Raw genomic sequence first — 22,839 nt, 5'->3', positions numbered from 1 at the left:
CCTGAAAAATCATAGTGAATAGGAATTAAAGTTCATACCAAGCAGCTCAGGCTTGTGTCCAGTCATGAGTTGGTAGAAGATGTGGTAGCTCCTCTCAGCAGACAGCTGGAATGTGACTCTTGACTTCTCCAGTAAATCTGGTGATATATTTATATTCAATTTTACCATAGAATTTTAAGGAGTAACCTTATAACTTCACAACAGCATTATTGAAAAGATTGTGGCTGTACAATATGCAGTGCTGTGATTTTTCTGTATGGTTATCTGTTTAATCGTGTTATCGTAAGTTTTACATTTATTTCCCATGCAGACTTCCTTTTTCATGCCCATGTTGGATAAACCCATACTTGATATAACGATATAAAAGAATGCACTCATAATCACTGAAACTTACAGGTTTCAATATCAGCTGATGCCAGCTTGCCAGTTTGTCCAAAATGAATTCTGATGAATTTACCCTGGAAATTCAAAAGATGTTTTATATTCATATTTATATATTTTTGATCTTACCTGTTTTTGTTTTTAGTTACACTCCATTAAAATTTTGGACACCGCTCTTATGTACTTACGAAACGAGAGGAGTTGTCATTCCTCACAGTCTTGGCATTACCATAAGCTTCCAGCAGGGGGTTGGCTGCAACAATTTGGTCCTCCAGCGACCCCTAGAGACACAAGCGATTGTTACCGAGTGGACTCTGATCGCTTCTTAATGCTTTGTACACTTTACCAATTCAGTTACCTGCATTTTGCCAGCAGCAGGCTCTGCCTTCTTCTGTGCAGTCATTCCAACCATTGCAAAGTACTGGATGACACGTTTTGTGTTCACAGTTTTTCCTGCACCAGATTCTCCACTGGGGATAGAATAAGTCCTTTAGAATACGTAAGTCTATACAAAGAAGTCTATAGAAAACCTTATAGTCAGTCAACACTTACGTGATAAGGACAGACTGGTTTTCACGATCTATAGAAATAGTGAGAATTTTTAAATGTAATACAGCATTCAGTTAATACAGAGAAATGTTTTTTCACTATCTGAGATTAACCAAAAATTTACTCAAGTAGTATATGTTCTTGTATATATCAGAAACAATGTCAAAAAACATGAATTCTGTTCTTCTGCAAAGCTACTGAACAGTATCCTACCCGTAAGCATGAACTGATAGGCGTTATCAGAGATGGAGAAGATGTGGGGCGGGGCTTCAATTCTCTTTTTCCCTCTGTATCCAGCGACAACGACTGCATCATATACTGGGAGCCACTTGTAGGGGTTCACAGTGACGCAGAACAACCCTGAGTAGGTCTGAAGGAGAGTCAAGAGGTTTTCATATCATTATTACTCTCTACTCTTTAATAATTATTTACAAATGTCATGATCCTTTTTTAAACCTACGTAGATCATCCATGCTGCATAACGCTCTTTGAGGTTATACAGCACAGCAGGTTCATTGAGGTGGGTCATCATGGCCATGTCCTCCATTTTGTCAAATTTTGGAGGATTCATGGGAAAGACTTCATCCTCCTTTACTGTGAGGGTCTGTGAAAGGACAACATTAAAGGTCTGCACAACAGTAGCTTGTTCTGAAATTATTGTAGCTCTTTTGGCCCTCTGTGAGTTTTTGCACATCCTTTTTGATACATTAATTAAACATATCTTTATCCGACTATCCACATTTACATTAACAATCAGAGGTGTATCTAGAATTACTCATGCTCATTTTTTCACTTACTTTGCCACACAGTGTGTCAACAGTGGCTTTACCCCCCTCTTTACTCTTTAGTGTCCCCTTGAGGTACATCTCCTTGGGCTCAGTCACAAACACTGCTGATTTAGCATCAAAAGGTTTGTTCTGGGCCTCAATCCTCTCCCTTTCTGGCTTGCGGAGGTAAACGGCCGCTGGGCCAAAGCACTCCATCTCTCCATCCCCCATGGTGAGGCTTTACTGTGGGGTCAAATTATATAGTTCTTATTCATATATTTTATTAAATGTTCAATATACTATTTGACTCATGCCTAATTTTTATAACACCTTACTTTATATGATCTCAAATATAGAAAATGTCAGGCAGAAATGAGTTGGCAGGTTGTGGACACTGGAAAGTAAAAATCAACTTCAGCAATTGCATGTGAAAGCAAAATTTGAATCAAGAAGATAATTAGCCTCATTGAAGAACTCTGAATATAGTATATAAATATAAATAATATAAAACATAATTTTAATCAGCAACAACTACACCAAAATTCACTCACCTTGCAAGGCGCTCTGCGTAGTCCTAGTGCTTGGGGAAGCCTCTTATATAGCTGTTACTCTTACATTACTGTTTACTCAGCAAAAGTATCAAGCTATGTTTGGTAATGGATTCTTGCTCTAAGTATCCCTAATTGGAAATCATCACAATGTGCTCATGTATCATATCACATTCTATGAAATTTAGTTTTCTTATAGCTTGGTCACTGCAGTAGCTGATTAATTAAACTTCTAACCAAAACAGTTGAGATATTTCAAAACAAAATGTAACACAATATTCTTCAAATAGTATTATATCTCTTAAAGAATTTCTTTAGTTCTTTTCAATTAATTTTTAAATACATTTATGGCTTTTGGGGATTTTTTACAATGAAAATGATTGAATATTTCAATATTTGAATCCAACCCTAAATGTGTGGCAGCTAAATGATTTAATGGGTAATTCACTTAATATAATTTATAAGATTATTTCCTCTGCAAGTGATCCTAAATTCATAAGAAAAGTATTTTTTTGAAAGTGTTGTGGCACTTAAAAAACTAAATTAAATTTGTAGAACATGTTATTAGTGTTTTGTTACATGTTCATTGCAATTTTTTCATTCTATACCTTTTCAATCCAAATGATTAATTTCATTTATGTTTAATTTATGTTCTATTTTTTGACAAGAAACAAACCCAGGCCTTTTGGGAATCAAAGTGTAAATATCAAATATCCTTTCTAAAATGCTATAAAAAAAATACCAGGTCGAATTCATCTTTTTAAAACTTAAACAATTAAACTAGAAGCAGCATATAATACATCATTTATGTCATCTGCTCTCTTATCTGAGATGCCCACAGATACATCATTTTAATTACAGGGTTTTAATTTCCTAATCAAGTTAATTAATTTACATATATACAAAACCTGAAACCTAGACTAATGCTACCAAAATAGTGATAAGTCCAGCTGAGCAGAATGCAAGCAGAGAATCAAATGAAAATAAAACCATTGATTTATTCCTAGTGCCAGTTTCTAAACTGTATTTCAAAATGAAAAGTAATATGCTTTGGCAGATGCAATAAAAACTGAGATGGCAATGCCTGCCATATTCTAGATTCATAAATTGAAATTGAAACACAATATCACAGCATAATATTCTTATTAGGAATCAGTGCAAATATAGAAGCTGTCTCTCAGGGGTCAAGGCTTTTAGTCCACTTATGAAGGCAGTATAAAAGAGTTTATCCAGGTCCCCAAAGGGTTTTCCACACATTTATAAAGGGCAGTCTCTAAAGTAAGTCTCTCTTCAATTTTAAACCATAAAATAACATTTTTTCCCATAATTATTGTTTTTTTTTAGATTAACCTTAGACATTTCAGTTTATATTATTGTGAATGCAACATACCACTTTTTACTGTAACTAAGACTGTGGCATGATGTATGATATTGGCTTCGGCTGAAAATTGCATGTTGATAACTGAGGCAGCTTTGAAATAACTCTTCCAAATGCTTAGTTAATATAGGCTCTTTTAGCCATATCTTGTAATGTACATTTTTAATATTCAACTTATTACATTTATATTGTACTATATTGTAATATTATACTTATTGATTTTTGTGTGTTCAAGTCAAAAGAACATGTATTTTTATATAAAACCCTTTTGTCTATTTTTTTCTTTTTTAACCAAAACGTTTTTATCATTTAATAATTTTACATCATACAACTGCGATTTAAGATTTTTGTTTGGAATTTGTAGTGAAATATGGGTGTGCAGATATCAGCGAGACTGAAATAGCTTGATGATGACTCACTGGGATACAAATGAACATGATAAATTCCTGTCATAATGTCTGCATGTTTGAAAGGCTTCTAATGCATTCTGCAGCTATAAGATCCTTGGGCACTCATCCTGTTTATTTTTAGAGCCATACAACTTAATTTTTTAGATGGTGGTGTGATATAGCACTGCCATATAAGATTTCATGGTTCATGTTGCACACGGTTGCTTCTGTGTTGTTAAGATGTTGTTTAAAACAGTGTAAGTTTAGTGGATATGCATATGATCGCAAGTAAGTTATATAAGATCATTGTTGCTGCATTTTCACTAATTTATTCTTCATTGTTATTGTTTAAGAAGTGTAGAGGAGTATAATATCAACTATTCTGTTTTTGTTTTGGATCTTGTGTTTCAGGTATTTAGGTGGAAATGTACAAGTTGAGAGGTGTGTCAAAACGTAACTTGGAATCACCTCAATTTCACAGCTTTTGGTTCTCTTCACATGGACTCAGTATTGTCAGTATACTCTCTTGGATTGGTAACCAAAAAACCTTTCTGTGAAGGTGAGAGCTGGCCTGTTTCTTTGATAAAATAAGACAATTTCTGTACTTAATGTATTTAGTAGAACCACTCATTTACTCCACCTATTGATGGGTTTTTGTTTTACCTGGTAGTTCATTTCCTTCATTTTCATTTTGAATTTGTGCACTTCAGTGACATCAGCCTTAACCACTTTTGATGTTGTTATTTGTTTCCAGCAAATGACTGTGCATGTGGCTTTTATAGTCTTCTGTGTATACAGTTAGTGTACTTGATTGGATCAATTTATGAGAATAACATGGCCATATATATCAATATTCTTTTACCCCTGCAATCCTTGTTGTTTTGTTAGCAAGTGTTTGGGTCTTTGCCTTTACTGAGTTAGTTTTATTAATAAACAGGTTATCCATGCACCTGTGTACTGATCTGAATTGTATGTTTTGTTGCCATGTGTATTTGCATCATAAATAAATTTGAGAGACCCAGCCCTACTCTTCTTGGAATGAGAGTGCCTTCCTTATGGAATAAGTACTAGAGTAAGGTTGTGGTTTTTTTCCCTTTCTTTTAACCATCCCATTATTGCACTTACAGCATGTAGCTGACACTTTTATCTAAAGTGACTTACAATTATGACTGAGTACAACATGAGGGTTAAGGGCCTTGCTCAGGGGCCCAACAGTGGTAACTTGGCAGTGTTGGAGCTTGAACCAGCAACCATGCAAATACAAGTCAAGTACCTTAACCACCTTGATACCACTGCCCTGGGCATATTGTTCTTATCCATTCATAAATTAGGAGAACTTTTGTGAAATGGCCTGTTTATCAGTTTTCTGTTTGTTATTAGAGGTTTACATATAGCATTCATACAGCTTTAATGAACAGTCAAATGTCCCTCTCAATAAATATACCTGAATGTTGGTGAGATCCTAAAACATAAAGTTTAATATGTAAACACTTCAGCATTGTGAATGTCAATCTGAATTACTATAGTTTTTACTTTGACCAGGTGTAAAAAAATCTTGAGAATATTTGCAGATTTTTTTTATTGAATGTGCATGGAAATTTAACAAGAAATAAATATCGCTGATTGCTGGTGTCCCATGAGGTATTCGTCTTTTATTCAGCCATCTCCTTGCCCTAAAATTGACATATAAATTAGTTTAGTATAGCTTAGCAAAGTTCAATTTTAAAACTTACATATTATTTGAGTCATTTATTTCTGTCTATTATATCTGTTATTATTGTTTATTAAAAACCTACTGTTGGGCACATTTCTTTGACTAAATGGAATTTACCTTTCCAGTGTCTCTGCTCTTGGCTCTCAGCTTGTTGACCTGGGACTCAGCGATGTCAGCACGCTCCTGAGCTTCCTCCATCTCATGCTGCACCTTCCTGAACCTGGACAGGTGAGTGTTGGCCTGCTCCTCCTGGTAAAGAATCAATCATGACCCCAGTTAGAGTTAGTGTAAAATATTGATTCATATTAACAGGGTGCAAATTAAGTATAATGCTGTGCATATACCAAATGCATTGTGCGTGTTACCCAGTGGTAAACTTACAGCTTCCTCAGCCTGTCTCTTGTAGGCCTTCACTTTCAGTTGCAGCTTGTCAACAAGATCCTGCAGTCTTGTCACATTCTTCTTGTCCTCCTCAGTCTGCAGGGATTGGCTTTGATTTAGATTTTATTTGATTTGTAAGTAAAATTGGTCTCTATATTACTGAGTTCATACTGTACCTGGTAGGTCAGCTCTTTTACTCTCCTTTCATATTTGCGCACTCCTTTAACAGCATCAGCACTGCGTCTCTGCTCAGCTTCAACCTCAGCCTCCAACTCACGCACCTACAAGATATAAATTTCAATTTGGAATTAATAAACAAAACACTCTTTTATTCAAATTTGGTAGTTCTGTATTCATACTAATTAGACTGAATTCAAAATACTCTAGATTCCAGTTTCTGAAGCTGCTTCTTTCCACCCTTCATGGCAAGACTCTCAGCCTCATCCAGACGGTGCTGCAGATCTTTGACTGTGACCTCAAGGTTCTTCTTCATCCTCTCCAGATGAGCACTGGTGTCCTGCTCTTTCTTCAGCTCCTCTGCCATCATGGCAGCCTAGTGCATGAGTCATATTACGAGTTTAGTTCTCATTTAACTTTAAACTACACTGGTACAAAATCTGAAGAGATATTCACTCACATCAGTAATAGCTTTTTTGGCCTTATCCTCAGCATTTCTTGCCTCCTGGACTGTGTCATCCACCTCACCTTGAATCTGCACCAGGTCAGCCTCAAGCTTCTTTTTGGTGTTGATTAGACTGGTATTCTGTGAAAGGGAACATAAAAATAACATTATGATTGTTCACCTATCACTGTCAGAGCAAATCCAAAGTTAAAAGCTAAAATAACTAACCTGAGAGTGCAGTAATGCCACACGCTCACTGGTATCAACCAACTCCTGTTCAGCCACTTTGCGACCTCTCTCTGTCTGTTCCAGTGCAGCTCTCAGCTCCTCGATCTCTGACAGCATCAGGTTATTCCTGCGCTCCACCATGGCAACCTGCTCCTTCATGTCTTCCTGTCCTCTGACAGCCTCATCAAGGTGCAGTTGGGCATCCTTATATTAAAGTAATTGCTGTGACTATATGCCCCAAGATACATAAGCTTAAAAATAATAACCAATGTAGTCCTACCTTGAGCTGTCCCTGGACATTCCTGAGCTGTTTCTGGGCCTCAGCAGCCTGGCGGTTGGCATGGCTCAGCTGAATCTCCATCTCATTCAGGTCTCCCTCCATCTTCTTCTTGACTCTCAGGGCATCATTCCTGCTCCTGACCTCAGAATCCAGGGTGCTCTGCATGGACTCAATCACCCTCTGACTGTTCCTCTTGATCTGTTCGATCTCTTCATCCTTCTCAGCGAGTTTCCTGTCAATCTCACCCTTAACCTGATTGAGCTCAAGCTGTACACGAAGAATCTTGGACTCTTCATGTTCGAGTGTACCCTGAAGAATGATGTCAAATGTTAAATCATTTACTAAAGACCAAGTTAACTTTAAACATGGTAAATTTGTGTACAATGTTACCTCAGCTTCCTCAAGAGCAGTCTGGATTTCTGATTTTTCAGTCTCCACTGTCTTCTTTGCTTTCTCCAGCTCATGGATGGTCTTTCCAGTCTCCCCAATCTGTTCAGTCAGGTCAGAAATCTCCTCTGAGGGGGAGATAAAAATGCATTTTTTATGGTATTCATTTCATGCAGCTTTTCTGTATTCTCAATTATTCAAACAAGTATGCTTAGATCTATTTAACATACGCTGGAGATTCTTGTTCTCTCTCTTCAGGGTCTCCAAATGGTCCAGAGCTTCTTCGTACGAGTTCTTCATCTTAAAAACCTCAGTACTGAGAGCGCGAGCCTCTTTCTGAGCCCCTTCTAGTTCAGCCTGGCCTTCCTCATACTTCTGCTTCCATTCTGCCAAGACCTGAAAATGTGAAGGAAATTAGATTCTATGCCAACTCATGGTTTCATGTTTTATAGATCATTTTCAATACCAGACCTTATCGAAGTTCCTTTGTTTTTTGTCAAGGTTGGCAGCTAATGCATTGGCTCTCTCAACATCAATCATGAGGTCTTCCACTTCACCCTGTAGTCTCTGCTTGGTTTTCTCCAGAGAGGCACATTTAGAATTCACTGCTTCAATGGATTCTTCTGCATCTTGGAGACGCTGAGCAAGTTTTTTCCTAAGAACAATGACTTGATGTTATGATATGCTTTTCTAAAAATGTTTGATCTTTGGGTCAGTTTTGCACTTTGTGGTGTAGTTTACTATTAATTTAATTCAATTACTTGGACTCTTCAAGCTCCTCAGTACGCTGGATGGCATCGGTCTCATATTTGGTTCTCCACTGAGCCACCTCACTGTTGGCCTTGGACATTCCACGCTGCAGCTCAGCCTTGGCCTCCTGCTCTTCCTCAAACTGCTCTCTGAGCAGGTCACAATCATGACGAGATGATTGGACAGCATGAGCAAGGGCATTCTTTGCCTAGAATTGAGCATTCATACTTGCTGAAATTATTTTTTTTAATGGATTACTGCCTGAGTATAAAACATGCTTATTTCAGTTGCACTCAATGCTGCATTTTAAATATTACCTTGACTTCTTCTTCAATTTGTCTCTTGAGCTCTTCAATCTGCTGTGTATATGCTTGTTTTCCCCTAGTTAACTGGGAAACAAGTGCTTCCTTCTCCTCCATCTGACGGCTAAATTCACCTTGAAGACATTTTGTAGGTTACAAAAGTCAAGCAAAGTACAGTCATTTGACCTGTTTGTTGATTTGTCCCTATTTACCATTCTCAGTCTGAAGTCGTGCTCTCTGTGCACTGATGTCATTCAGTTGACGGACATGTTCATCATTTTTAGTTTTGAGTTCACTCAGCTGGTCCTCAAGTGTACGACACATCTTCTCTAGATTTGCCTAGGAATATACATTTATAATAATGAAATACAGGCATCAAAACTGGTATTTTAAATTAAGTTGGTAAATATTTAGACCAGAATAAAAAGGTATTTTGTTTGGTATGCTTTGCATAATTTTTAAGACAGCTGGCTTTGACAGAGATGTAAACAAGTAAAAAACTTAAACATAAATAAAGACCAGTTATTTTTTAAACAAATTATATTTTTGTCTTAATGTGAAATAAACATACCTTGGCTTTGGCTACAGCCTCCATGTTACTAGAGAGGTCATCAATCTCCATTTTATATTCACTCTTCTCCTTCTCCAGCTTCTGTTTGACCCGCTGAAGGTTGTCGATCTGCTCTCCAAGCTCAGCAACACTGTCAGCTTGTTTCTTGCGGAGGGCAGCAGCTGTGGCTTCATGCTGCAGAGTGGACTCTTCCAGGTCACGACGCAGCTTCTGGAACTCAGCCTCACGCTTCTTGTTCATCTCAATCTGAGCAGAAGTGGCACCACCAGCTTCCTCAAGCCTCTCACTGATCTCTTCAAGTTCCCTGGAGAGATCAGCTCTCTGCTTCTCAACTTTAGCACGAGCTGCACGCTCAGCCTCAATTTCCTCCTCCAACTCCTCAATTCGAGCCTGGAAGGTAGAATTCCAGATTAGAGGTCTTTTCATTTCAGAGGACTGTAAATTAAATCCAGTTTTTTTTACAATGATGAATCACCTGGAGTTCTTTTATCTTCTTCTGAAGCTGTGCACCCATAGACTGTTCATCCTCGATCTTGCTTAAAAGTTGGCTTACTTCAAATTCCTTCCTATGGTAGAATAATAGTTGATGCAAAAGTATCATTTTTTTTTTTATTGAGAGGCAGTCAAGTAAATAGATTTTGTTTCATTTGTAATGAGAGGTGATGTATACTTTTTGATCTTCTCATCAGACTGCTGTTTATCATTCTCCAGGTCCATTATGGATTCCTGGGCCAATTTCAGGTCACCCTCAAGCTTCCTTTTAGCTCTCTCAAGGTCCATACGGAGTTTCTTCTCTTGCTCCAGTGAACCTTCAAGCTAAATGTTATGAAAACCAGAGGACTTGAGAACATCACACCAGGACACCTCTGTTAAACCACTGCAACATAATAAATAAAATAAATATAGTCTTTGTCAAATACTTACATCATCCACTTGTTGTTCAAGCTTGGTCTTGGATTTAGTCAGGGTGTTGACTTTATCTTCCTCTGCCTGGAGATCATCAAGGGTCTGCTGGTGGGCCTCTTGAAGGGCTTTCTTCTCCTTAGTGAGCTTGGCAATGCTTTCATCTTGAGAGGTCATCTCTTCAGTCAAATTCTTGACCTGTATAATATCAAATGTTTCAAATGTTATAGTCATTCTCTGCAATTTTGTAAAAGGGACAAATACATTACCATGTAATATAATAAACAAACCTTGTTCTCAGTGGCATGTTTCTCCTTCTCCACTTTAGCCAAGGTGAGTTCTAGATCATCAATGTCCTTCTTCAGCTCAGAGCACTCATCCTCCAGTTTCCTCTTCTTGGCAGTCAGCTCAGCATTGATTTCCTCCTCATCTTCCAGTCTTTCATTTGTCTCTTTGAGTTTGGCCTCAAGCTGGATCTTGCTCTTGATGAGCCCCTCACACCTTTCCTCAGCATCAGAGAGGTTTTCTGTTTCCTGTTTTTTTAAATGGATTTGTTAAAGGCTTTTTTCCTGTAGAGTCTACAAAGGCATGTCGAACTGTGTATTTTAAGCACTTACAGATGCCACTTGCAGTTGCAGGTCATTTTTCTCCTGCAGAAGAGACACCATCTTCTCCTCAAGCTCTTTCTTCTTTGCCAGTGCCTTTGCCAGATCTTCCTTCATCTTCTCAAAATTATCTTTCATGGCAGCCATTTCCTTCTCAGTCTCTGCACTCTTCAGAAGAGGCTTGATCTTGAAGTACAGCTTCATCCATGGCCAGTGTTTCACATTCATGAATGAACGTATGTTGTACTGGATAGAATAGATGGACTCTCTACAATTGAAAATAGCCCAGATCAGAACCGTCAAGTTTTCATGTTCATTTTTTTGCAGTGAATTTTAAAATTTAAAATGCTGTTTTGTTTATTTTGCTTTAAACAGAAACATACCTCCTCTCCATCATTTTGACAAACTCCCTCCTCATGAGGAAGCCGCGGCACAAGGCTTGAGTCATAGTCACTAGATTTGCCAGTTTCTCATCTCGCATCTCCTCTAGGGTACCAAGCAGACCAGCTTTGAAGAACACCTATGATAATAAGGGGACAATTAAATTCCAACAAGACATTTGTTTTTTTTCTGGCATTTAGGCTTGTTTGATGGCAAATTTAAAAAGAAATCTTTGCCTTCATATTTGTGCTAAAGAGCTCTTTCTGTTATTGAATCATGCCAAACCTGGTGCTGTTGCTTATCATTTGTCCTTGCTGATTCAGTCTTGTCTGCAACAATTTTCTTTTGTGATGTGCTTATGATGAAGGCACATTAACATATAAAAGTGTATCAAAGATTTTAACTGAGAGTGAGAGCATCTGAAAATAAGTATACTTCTAAGGGACTGCACTACTCATAATCATTATGAATAAATAATTATGTTAATAAAAATATGAATCAGTATGTTTTCAAAAAGTGTAAGCATACAGACTTAGTTCAGAGGCAAGGATGGAAACACTTGAGCACATTGAAAAGTAATAGTAATAATAATGAAAATATCTCATCATTTCATTTTGCACCTTAGTGTGTCCAAACTTGTACTGGGTGTGGTCCACATCAATGGAGCCCAAGAGTTTCTCTGAAGCTTTCTTGTTGTCAATGAACTGTCCCTCTGGGATGACACTAGCATTCAAGACTTTGTACCTGTTTTTAAATAGATATGTTAGTCTTTGCGGCAGCACAGTCAATTTATAATAATATTAAAACTAAACACTAAAGAAATTACCTTTGCTTGAAGTCACCATAGAGGATTCTGCTGGGGAATCCCTTTCTGCAGATTCTGATTCCTTCCAGCACACCATTACATCTCAGCTGGTGGATAACCAGGAAATTCTCCATCAGACCTAGAAGGGCCAGGTCAATATTACAATATTTGTAGTAGATTTAGAATTCCAAGAAATAATAAGAGTACATACCTGGAGTCTTGCTCTCATTTGGAATCAAGCAGCGCACAAAATGAGGGTGTGTGCTCCTTAAGTTGGTCATCAGCTTGCCCAAGTTCTCCTGTGGAGTTTGACATTGTTGACAACATATGATAAACAATATATTTTGGTAATGTTTTGTTATAATTACAATTTTAGTGTTGGTCCTCTTATGTACATGTTTCACTATAAACGTGTTCCTACCCTGAACAGAGCAGACACAGTCTGGAAGGAACCACCCTTCTTCTTGCCCTTCTTACCACCACCTTCAGCTGTTTGGTAGAATTCAAATTTTATGTTTTGCTCATATTTCTTTTACTTTTCAATTCACATCATTAGTTTTATTAAGATTGATTTTTATTATACTGAGTAATAATACTTGTAACACTTGAAAGAATTCTCACACTATCAGTTTAGCCATCGTCTTTTCTTACTGGACTGATGGCAGCAGAATATGTGTGCAAGAAGTCCTTAATTTTGTCTGAATGAAAGTGTTTGAGTCCTTAAAATGATGGTGTTGAAGGTCCTAATGCTAGTTACAGCGATCACATTTTAACATTAACCCTTAACTTTGACAAGAAGTGAACAAGTTTAGAGATTAACTGACCTTCAGCAGATGCATGAGCTGCATACAGGAAACTCAGGAGTTTGTTTGCTGCCTTCTGGTACAGCTGGACAACAGATTCATTCAGGGGGTCCTTGTTCTTGTCCAGCCAGCCAGAAATGTTGTAGTCCACAGTGCCGGCATAGTGCACCAGGGAGAAGTGGGCCTCTGCCTTGCCCTTGGCAGGTCTTGGTTTTTGGAAAGCATTACATTTGCCAAGATGCTGGTCATACAACTTGTTCTTAAAGGATGTGTCTGTAGCCTTTGGGAACATGCACTCCTCTTCAAGGATGGAGAAGATGCCCATTGGCTGTTGGTGACAGATTTTGAAATCACTGCATTACTACTTCGATAAATGGTTGTTGCATTAACTAGGAATTGTTCTGAAGCACTGACCATGACCTGATCTGACCACTGACCATACAATGCTGGAGTGCCTTTCTAATATGTTAAATGTCATTATTCACTATTAAAGGAATTTGTTGCATCAGCCACTTTTCTGTATTTTGGGCCAGAGTCTCTAGAAGCAAATAGAACTATAATTTTCCATTATTATTCATGTCATTATTGTTAGAGTAGACTTACATACGAAACTATAAGTATAATAAGTGTAAAATCACAGGATTCTCCAGTATGAATTTTCTCATGGGACTGCTGTCATAGTATATCCTTCATCTACGTCTGTTCATTGTACATGCTGGATTTAAGTTGGTCTAATTAATCTCTAAACCATTTACCTTCTCAATAAGCTCAATGCAGGCAGCCAGGTCCATACCAAAGTCAATGAACTCCCACTCAATTCCTTCTTTCTTGTACTCCTCTTGTTCCAGCACAAACATGTGGTGGTTGAAGAACTGCTGCAGTTTCTCATTTGTGAAGTTAATGCAGAGCTGCTCCAGGCTGTTGAACTGTTTTAAAATATTAATGTTAACATTAATATTCTAAGTACTGACTTATGTTATACTGTGTAAGGCAAACATTGTAGACTCAACAAATATTTACATCAAAGATCTCAAATCCAGCGATGTCCAGCACACCAATGAAGAACTGCCTTTGCTGTTTTGTGTCCAACATCTCATTGATTCGGATGACCATCCACAAGAACATTTTCTCATAGACAGACTTGCAAAGAGCGCTGACAGAGTTATTGACCTGGAAAATGTATACATAGACATTTGATGGCTGTAGGTTATTAAAACCTTATTTATCTCCTCTGTTGGCTTATATCACATTACCTGTGGTACAGTCTGGCCTTTGGTCACAAACTCATTTCCCACTTTCACTCTGGGGTAGCACAAGGCTTTCAGCATGTCAGCTGAGTTCAGGCCCAAGAGGTAGGCGATTTTATCAGCCACTGAATTGTAAAAAGTGTTAGAGTTATTCATGAAAACTGAAGACTATGTATGTTACTTCTATAGGATGAAATAAATTGGTGATAATCGTATGTACCCTCTGTGCCATCAGGCTCAGCCTGCTCCTCTCTCTGCTTCTGCTTGAACTTCATGTTGCCATGATGTATCACAGCTCCCGTCAGCTTGTAGATGCCTGTTTTCTCATCAGCAGTGAAGCCCAAAATGTCAATAGCAGTCTGTGTAGTAAAGAGAAGAAGAAGGACAAATGAAGATGCTGCATTTTTTAAGTGGTCACTTAAGATCTATGAAGCTGTACTTACATCTGTGGCAATAAATTCTTCCACATCATTGATGCTCTTAACTGTAATTTCACCCTGGCTGATCATAGGATAGTCATAGGGGTTGGTGGTGATGAGCAGCGCCTCTGTGTGGATAGGAAAAATAATATTTAGATATAAGTGTCAATGTAAACAGTGCCTGAAAAATCATAGTGAATAGGAATTAAAGTTCATACCAAGCAGCTCAGGCTTGTGTCCAGTCATGAGTTGGTAGAAGATGTGGTAGCTCCTCTCAGCAGACAGCTGGAATGTGACTCTTGACTTCTCCAGTAAATCTGGTGATATATTTATATTCAATTTTACCATAGAATTTTAAGGAGTAACCTTATAACTTCACAACAGCATTATTGAAAAGATTGTGGCTGTACAATATGCAGTGCTGTGAGTTTTCTGTATGGTTATCTGTTTAATCGTGTTATCGTAAGTTTTACATTTATTTCCCATGCAGACTTCCTTTTTCATGCCCATGTTAGATAAACCCATATTTGATATAACGATATAAAAGAATGCACTCATAATCACTGAAACTTACAGGTTTCAATATCAGCTGATGCCAGCTTGCCAGTTTGTCCAAAATGAATTCTGATGAATTTACCCTGGAAATTCAAAAGATGTTTTATATTCATATTTATATATTTTTGATCTTACCTGTTTTTGTTTTTAGTTACACTCCATTAAAATTTTGGACACCGCTCTTATGTACTTACGAAACGAGAGGAGTTGTCATTCCTCACAGTCTTGGCATTACCATAAGCTTCCAGCAGGGGGTTGGCTGCAACAATTTGGTCCTCCAGCGACCCCTAGAGACACAAGCGATTGTTACCGAGTGGACTCTGATCGCTTCTTAATGCTTTGTACACTTTACCAATTCAGTTACCTGCATTTTGCCAGCAGCAGGCTCTGCCTTCTTCTGTGCAGTCATTCCAACCATTGCAAAGTACTGGATGACACGTTTTGTGTTCACAGTTTTTCCTGCACCAGATTCTCCACTGGGGATAGAATAAGTCCTTTAGAATACGTAAGTCTATACAAAGAAGTCTATAGAAAACCTTATAGTCAGTCAACACTTACGTGATAAGGACAGACTGGTTTTCACGATCTATAGAAATAGTGAGAATTTTTAAATGTAATACAGCATTCAGTTAATACAGAGAAATGTTTTTTCACTATCTGAGATTAACCAAAAATTTACTCAAGTAGTATATGTTCTTGTATATATCAGAAACAATGTCAAAAAACATGAATTCTGTTCTTCTGCAAAGCTACTGAACAGTATCCTACCCGTAAGCATGAACTGATAGGCGTTATCAGAGATGGAGAAGATGTGGGGCGGGGCTTCAATTCTCTTTTTCCCTCTGTATCCAGCGACAACGACTGCATCATATACTGGGAGCCACTTGTAGGGGTTCACAGTGACGCAGAACAACCCTGAGTAGGTCTAGAAGAAAAATATTTCTATTTAGTTGTAATGATAAAACCTACTATTTATAAATGTACTTCAGTTACTCTACGTTAAACCTACGTAGATCATCCATGCTGCGTAACGCTCTTTGAGGTTATACAGCACACAAGGTTCGTTGAGATGGGTCATCATGGCCATGTCCTCTATTTTGTCAAACTTTGGGGGATTCATGGGAAAGACTTCATCTTCCTTCACTGTGATGGTCTGTGAAAGTATATTGATTAAAATACTTACAAGAATACATTACATGCACATTTATATTCCTAACAGAATATTAATTTTATATTTACATTTCATTTGACCATATATATATATATATATATATATATATATATATATATATATATATATATATATAAAGTAAATTAAAATATAAAAAGTAAATAGCAAATAAATTTTCAACATTTTGATATGAAACAAGTATCATGCCATAAGTATCTTTAAAGTAAATATGTCAAAACTGAGAAAAAAGGTTTAAGTAGACTATAATGAGTGGTCTTTCACTTACTTTGCCACACAGTGTGTCAACAGTGGCTTTACCCCCCTCTTTACTCTTTAGTGTCCCCTTGAGGTACATCTCCTTGGGCTCAGACACAAAATATGCTGTTTTAGCATCAAAAGGTTTGTTCTGGGCCTCAATCCTCTCCTTTTCTGTCTTCCGGAGGTAAACGGCCGCTGGGCCAAAGCACTCCATTTCTCCATCCCCCATGGTGAGATTTTACTGTGGAGTCAAATCATTTACTTGTTATTCTGTATCATGTCCTGAACTGTACATGTCTGCATTCTGGTGCTTTTCACTGGATCCTTACATAGAGAGAGAACTTTAAAGTAAAAATAAAATTTTTAATGAAAACACTAAATATAATTTTCCTGAATGCAATGTTATTTGTAAATCCTTACCTTATTAGCTCCCAAATTTGGAAACTGACAGGCAGAAAGCCTTGGAAGGTTGTGAATACTGAAAAGGGAAAAAAGAAAAACAGTTTCAATGTTGTGTGGAAATTCAATTCAAGTAAAAAGATAATTAACATTACCCAGGGATTTTGAACAGTATAATCAGCAATTAAGAAACTGCAACTCCCTCACCTTTGCAGGGTGCCTGGGGTAGTGGTAGTGCTTGGGGAAGCCTCTTATATAGGATGGCAAATGTTCACTCAGCAGAAGTATAGAGCTATGTTTGGTCCTGGATTCTTGCTTGATGTATATTTTCCTTAACTGGCAATCATCTCAACGTTCTCATGTAACATATACTATGTAGTAAAGGTGTTCTGTAGCATAATCACTTATAGTCCTAAAGTGAACAAATCAAACACAGTTATTTTAATTTGTTATTATGTGTGATTGATCAGAGTTTTATAGTAAACAGATAATATATACATTCTAAATATAAGTTGTTTATTAATATCCCAATATGTGATAGTTTCTGGTTAAATGGATATTTAATATTAAGTGTATATGAATGGCAACCTTAAAGTGATGAGTCTTTGATTTAATGAAAAGATATTCTAGATTATATTTGGGAAAGATGTGTGATGGTCTTTTGCAGGGTCACTTCAGCCTTGCGATTGTAGCGATGTTTTCTATTGTTGTTGTTTGTGAAAAACAACAGTCATCAAGCCAAACTGACACAAAAGGGCTAACTCAAAATCCCTTATTTCAAAACAAACACAAGTGCACAAGCCATATCTGCACATGTACTGCAAGGCACTCAAATACATACACACACTCACACACACACACACACACACACACACACACACAGCACATATCCATACTTGCACACATGCAGGACTCCACTAAGACACTTGAGCTAGACACTTAGACAGAACACTTGGTCACTTTAACTTCACTTGTACTATTTGTATCATTAATATTCTTCAATATTCCCCCCCAACCCATCCCCTATACCCCTACTTTTATATTTGACTTGTCTAAATTGTATATACGTTTCTTTACCTTTTTTTTATTATTATTATTCTATTCCTATTTTTAAAATTATTTAACTTTTACTTGTATTTACAAAAATATTGTTTTTATCTGCCTCTCGCACAGTCTTTGGAGCAGCTGCCTTACATTTCACTGCATTTTTTTTGTACCAGCTACAAAATAATTTTGTACCAGCTACAAAATTATTGAAGTACATTTTTCTTCAAGGTTCTTAGGTATATGAATTTACATAAGCAAAAGCCAAAATAAACTAACCCAACTGACACACTAACAAGGCTATCTCAGCTGAGTGCTCCATGTTTTGGCATGCAGAGTATAAATAAATGAAACTAAAGATTTATTACTAGTAAAAGATTTTAAATTGTATTTCTAAATTAAAGATAATATGCATTTGACATACTGACATTCAGTCAATGCGATACTTGCGGTCAGCAGTGATAATTTAGAGTCAGAATTTGAGCCTCTGAAACACAATATCATAGTATAAGCTTCATATTAGGAATTAGTGAAAATTTAGAACCCATCCCTGCCAAGTACTCATGGGACAAGAATTTTAGTCTACTTGTGAAGGCAGTATAAAAGAGTTTAGCCAAAAGAGTTTTCCAAATGTTTGAAAAGGGCAGTTTCTGATGTAAGTCACTCTTGATGTTGAATTTGTACAGTTGCATTATATGTACTGTGGATGCATTATACCTCTTTTCATGCTAACTAATGCTGTTGTATAATGTTTAATTTTTCATTTGCAGTTTGATAACCATGTAGTTTAAAGTAGTTAAACTACATGGTAGTTTAAATGTAAAAACTGGAGTTTAAATGTAGTTTAAATGTAAAAACCTGAATTTGAAAAAGCTTTATTGTAAATGTCGTTCAGTAATGCCTGGCTTAATATTTGGATGTGTGAAAGTCGATCTTCTGCACTCTGCAGCTATTAATCCTCCAGCTGTTTATTTTAGTGACGTGACTTATGTAGGTGTGATATAATGCTGTCTTTTAAGTCAACAGGTGAAATAAAAATTTTCTTTTGACCTTAGATACTTTTGTTTTATATTTGGTATGTAATTGTACAAAACAGTGGAGGTTTGGCTTAAAACTGGATGGTATGGTGTTGATGTATTACCTCTAATTCATTCTTCTTTGTTCATTTAATTAATTCTTCCTTTTTTCATCTTTACATTTCAACAATTCCTTGATTTTGATTTTGATCTTGTATAGAAACAGTATAATTTCTTGAAAAAAACAAGTTAGGAGATGCGTTTGGTCAAAAAATAATTTTGCATAACCTTCTCACTTTTACAGATCTTGGCTGTCTTGACATGGCTCAACAATGTCAACATGCTTTCTTAGAATGGTAACCCAAAGCATATTGCTGCATCTGGACAGGTGAGTGTTGGTATGTGACTCATCCCCTTTATTTCAACCATTTATTTTTTACAAACAGCCCTGTTCAGCAATCTGTTGGATTGCACAATTTGTGTTAGCAATCCTTCAACTCATCAAAACTCAGTTGTAACCCCAGAAAGCCAACTGGCTGGATACTTTTGGACTCTGCTTAGCAGTGGTACTGTGTTGTTTCTATAATAACAGTGTATTTAGTGTAGTTTATATTCCTCTTCAACAGAAAGTTTACTAATTTCTGGTATAGTTTGTCAAACTTGCCAGCAGTATTATAGTCCACAGTGATGGCACTGTTAACTGGGGAGGCTTCTAGAAAAAGTTGTTTTTGCTCATTTTGCCAAGATGCTTTCAATCTGTGTCAATATGGGGCCCATGTATTTGTTGCTGTTTATGAGTTAAAGGATTCAACATTATGATATCTCTGTCATCACAGCTTCCTGAAGACTGTGATATGCTGTCTCCAAGGAAAATACTTCCATAGTGTATGACCATTGTAAAGTGATATTAAGGCCTGAAGGACATGTGTTCTATTTAATGGCCTTGGCAGTAAAGAGGAAACAGGATCAGATGTGGAGAAGCACACTAATGTCACTGGTGTTTTGTTGCAGACTAGGCTTGTGGCTCTAGCTTTGGTCAGCAGGGGATCAAATTAGTATGGCAAACACGTAGGCAGATTTATTACCTATCATACACTATAGAATTTGCTTCCACAATGAAAATATTCTTTTGGCATATGCTCTTGGATGTTATACACTGTAATGTAAAACTGATAGTATGGAAGTTATGTTCTCATTAGGAATAAACACAAATATAGCAACCAACACAGCAGTGCTCTTGGGGATTCTGATGTTAGCCTAGATTAGAGGGGTTGGTACTCCGTAGTGCATAGTTTGGCAGCTCAGTCCTAGACTGTTGAAACTTTACTTAAAATTTTTATCACACCTCTTAAAATTTCTTAGGTACCCAAGAGGTATAAATAAATGCATACTCTCTGTAATGATTATGTATTAGCATTGCAGTGTGTACAACATTATGATGTGTAGACTATACTGTTACAATATTATATTCTCATTGACAATTTGACAATTTGTTTTGACTCTCTACAGAGGCCTCTGCCCTGTATACAAAACATTCTAAAAGGACAAAGAATCTCTATACTCCCTTATCTCTATACTCCCTTACATTATTATTATATCTAATGCACTGTTAGGCCTATTTTCCCTGTTAACACTCTTTTATTACCTCACCATCCTCCTCTGGCTGACAACAGACACTACCAGAAGGCTAAAAAAAATAAATTAAAACAGGTGTAGACAGAGAAATGGAAGGTATTCATCATAAAAACTAAGAGAGATAACAGTTGTTAGTGAGTGTGGGCGTTGTGCATTTCAGATGTGGGATCAGTTTGTACAACTGTTATTTATACCACTCTGTTATTGTCATTAATGAATTCTAGAGCAAATGTATTTGCAATCTTTGAAATAATATTTAAGATCATTATAATGACACAAAACAATGTATAGAATATAAAAAGATTGTCCATCTGGAACAAAAGGTTTAAAACCATTATGTACTTGTGGCCAAGTGTCACATTCATCATTACTGAGAGAGTGGTGTAATGGAAAAGTGCCCTCTCTGTCATTGTGAGTTTGCTGGTTCAAGCCCTGCTGATTCCACAGTCATCTGGCTGGGAGTACAAGGGAATTAGTGCTGCTCTCTGAATGGGCCCCTGTGACTCTAGCTAATTGTGGACATCTGTGTGTGCTTGCTAAGAGAAGGTAGCACTATCGTCCAAATGTGTTGTGTGGCCCCTCTGTTGCAACATGAACAGCAGTTTGAAAAGATGTGGTGCTTGGTGTCATGTTCCTTGGAAGGAGCACATGCTTCCATACTGTACATGGTTGTATGAAAGGAAGAAGTTGGTGTTTGGGAATAGGCATGGTGATTAAAATGGGATACAATTAGAGGGAAAAATAATTTCATTTTTGTGTCTTATTTATTTACCTATTTATTTATTAAGATTGTGTTTGTCTTAAAGTGTCCACATGACCTTGTATGTAGCATACACTGAAACATCCTTCATTTTCTCCTTCTTTTTCTGGATCTGACATCTGAATGCATGGTTCCTCAACTGCTTCTTTTCAGACAAAGAACTTGATGAGAAGAAATGGCACCTGGCAATAACCGAGTACCATGTAGAGGAGGAGGGGCTCCCCTTTGAGTCTCGACTCCTCTCAAGGTTTCTTCCTCATGCTCTGGGGAGTTTTGCCCCACCACTGTCACCATTGGCTTGCTCACTGGGGGCTTGGACTCTAAAAAGCACTATATAAATAAATTTGACTTGGCCAGTTGAAGTTTAGTGGAACCATACTTTATATAAGGACAAACAACAAGAAATGTAAATTATATGATTGTTGTTGATGCCACATTTGGTCTTCACCCTTTATTCAGCTGTGCCCTAAAAAAGATTTGTTATTTGTTATTATTCTTCACTTTACAATATTTATATAAGTAATCTTTTTATTTAAAAAATGGCAACAGTTTTGAGGGTGCCAATATATGCTATGCTACTAAGCAGTAATGTTAGAACTACAAACATCTGTCACAAGAACTTATTTGAAATTAAGACATCCCTATCATATAACCATAGTTTACAAATACACAGGGTCAGTTCAAATTCTTCAGTTTGAATATTTTTTTTTAACTGAATGGAATTTACCTTTCCAACATCTCTGCTCTTGGCTCTCAGCTTGTTCACCTGGGACTCAGCGATGTCAGCGCGCTCCTGAGCTTCCTCCATCTCATGCTGCACCTTCCTGAACCTGGACAGGTGAGTGTTGGCCTGCTCCTCCTGGTAAAAACAATTGTCACCCCAATTATTGCTGTTAATATAGCTTAATTTTGTAAGGGACGGTACCAGGCCGAGGCCCCCTCTGGCCACCAGAGGGAGGCCTCGAGTCAGACACACCACTAATCAGGCTTAATGCCCAACAGCTGGACTACACCTATATAAGCCCAGTGACCCAGTCACTCAGTGTTGGGTATTTGCCAAAGTTCTGAGCCAAGCTCCTGGCCAGTAACTTTGGGTATTGAGGGCTGTGAGCCCTCATGCTAAATTTCATTTCTGTGCTGCGAGGGTGTTCGTGTTTTTACACGTCCCCTCCCCTCTCCAGTTTTCCTCCTCAAATCTGTCTCTCTCCCAAGGCTCCCCTTAGCCATTACGGTTCCTCCGTGTTTTCTGGTTTTGTTTGGGAAGTTTGGTTTCCCCAGGGCATTGGGGCTGCCATTCTTCCCGTGGCATCCTTGGTTCTCCATTTTCAGACACTCGGCGTGGTGTTTAGTTTTTTTCCCTCTAGTTTTATTGTCCTCCGTTCCTTTGAACGGCGATATATTTGCGCAGGTAGTTTTATAGCTGCCGCAGTCTCGTGGATATTTGTCCCCCGTGCAACAAAGCAGCTGGGGTTCACACCCCACCTTTGGTTACTTACTTTTCTTGTTTTACCGGTTCTACAAACTAACTGTTTCGCACACAGGCCCACCATCATTAGAGCGTGGTTGCTCACCCAGTAAGCTGTTGCTGCCA

General features: G+C 37.5%; 3 protein-coding genes and 1 long non-coding RNA gene across 5 annotated transcripts in view; 1 reads left to right on the top strand and 3 right to left on the bottom strand.

The window, feature by feature from the left end:
* The window catches only part of LOC113583818 (myosin heavy chain, fast skeletal muscle-like), a 48,797-nt gene extending 46,704 nt beyond the window's left edge, over window positions 1-2,093 (bottom strand). The window contains exon 1 of the mRNA XM_035520206.1: window positions 2,033-2,093. The gene's annotated coding sequence lies outside the window, so the exon portion shown is untranslated. The remainder of the gene's footprint in view (window positions 1-2,032) is intronic.
* The window catches only part of LOC113568831 (myosin heavy chain, fast skeletal muscle-like), a 29,063-nt gene extending 26,965 nt beyond the window's left edge, over window positions 1-2,098 (bottom strand). For both annotated transcript variants that reach the window (XM_035520205.1, XM_035520204.1), the window contains exons 1-9: window positions 2,033-2,098; window positions 1,728-1,940; window positions 1,391-1,534; window positions 1,144-1,300; window positions 934-961; window positions 740-851; window positions 570-662; window positions 395-458; window positions 39-137 (exon numbers count right to left, since the gene is read on the bottom strand). In XM_035520205.1, coding sequence (XP_035376098.1) covers window positions 39-137; window positions 395-458; window positions 570-662; window positions 740-851; window positions 934-961; window positions 1,144-1,300; window positions 1,391-1,534; window positions 1,728-1,928 — 898 coding nt within the window. In that variant the 5' untranslated portion in view covers window positions 1,929-1,940; window positions 2,033-2,098. The remainder of the gene's footprint in view (window positions 1-38; window positions 138-394; window positions 459-569; window positions 663-739; window positions 852-933; window positions 962-1,143; window positions 1,301-1,390; window positions 1,535-1,727; window positions 1,941-2,032) is intronic.
* A 100-nt stretch (window positions 2,099-2,198) lies between these two features.
* Window positions 2,199-22,098, top strand: LOC113568867. Its single transcript, XR_004775354.1, has 6 exons — window positions 2,199-3,523; window positions 4,424-4,571; window positions 5,852-5,954; window positions 19,158-19,241; window positions 21,402-21,495; window positions 22,006-22,098. It is a non-coding gene; the product is annotated as an uncharacterized LOC113568867 (long non-coding RNA).
* Window positions 5,250-16,638, bottom strand: LOC113568865 (myosin heavy chain, fast skeletal muscle). The gene is made up of 39 exons (XM_035520210.1): window positions 16,423-16,638; window positions 15,975-16,118; window positions 15,734-15,890; window positions 15,524-15,551; window positions 15,330-15,441; window positions 15,160-15,252; window positions 14,985-15,048; window positions 14,629-14,727; window positions 14,435-14,538; window positions 14,212-14,350; window positions 13,998-14,116; window positions 13,765-13,914; window positions 13,500-13,670; window positions 12,766-13,072; window positions 12,363-12,430; window positions 12,153-12,240; window positions 11,963-12,080; window positions 11,757-11,880; window positions 11,139-11,275; window positions 10,768-11,023; window positions 10,441-10,683; window positions 10,172-10,348; window positions 9,918-10,063; window positions 9,723-9,813; window positions 9,248-9,637; window positions 8,889-9,015; window positions 8,692-8,810; window positions 8,386-8,582; window positions 8,096-8,279; window positions 7,855-8,020; window positions 7,628-7,752; window positions 7,238-7,546; window positions 6,958-7,161; window positions 6,745-6,870; window positions 6,490-6,660; window positions 6,284-6,388; window positions 6,108-6,203; window positions 5,844-5,975; window positions 5,250-5,685 (listed from the first exon to the last, which is right to left on the bottom strand). Exons 1-39 carry the CDS (start codon window positions 16,621-16,623, stop codon window positions 5,665-5,667), a joined length of 5,808 nt encoding a protein of 1,935 aa, XP_035376103.1. The 5' UTR covers window positions 16,624-16,638; the 3' UTR covers window positions 5,250-5,664.
* Window positions 22,099-22,839: the final 741 nt, after the last annotated feature.

This window comes from Electrophorus electricus, chromosome 20 (genome assembly GCF_013358815.1).
Source record: "Electrophorus electricus isolate fEleEle1 chromosome 20, fEleEle1.pri, whole genome shotgun sequence".
NCBI classification, from domain to species: domain Eukaryota; kingdom Metazoa; phylum Chordata; class Actinopteri; order Gymnotiformes; family Gymnotidae; genus Electrophorus; species Electrophorus electricus.
This window is presented reverse-complemented; position numbering and strand designations above follow the sequence as displayed.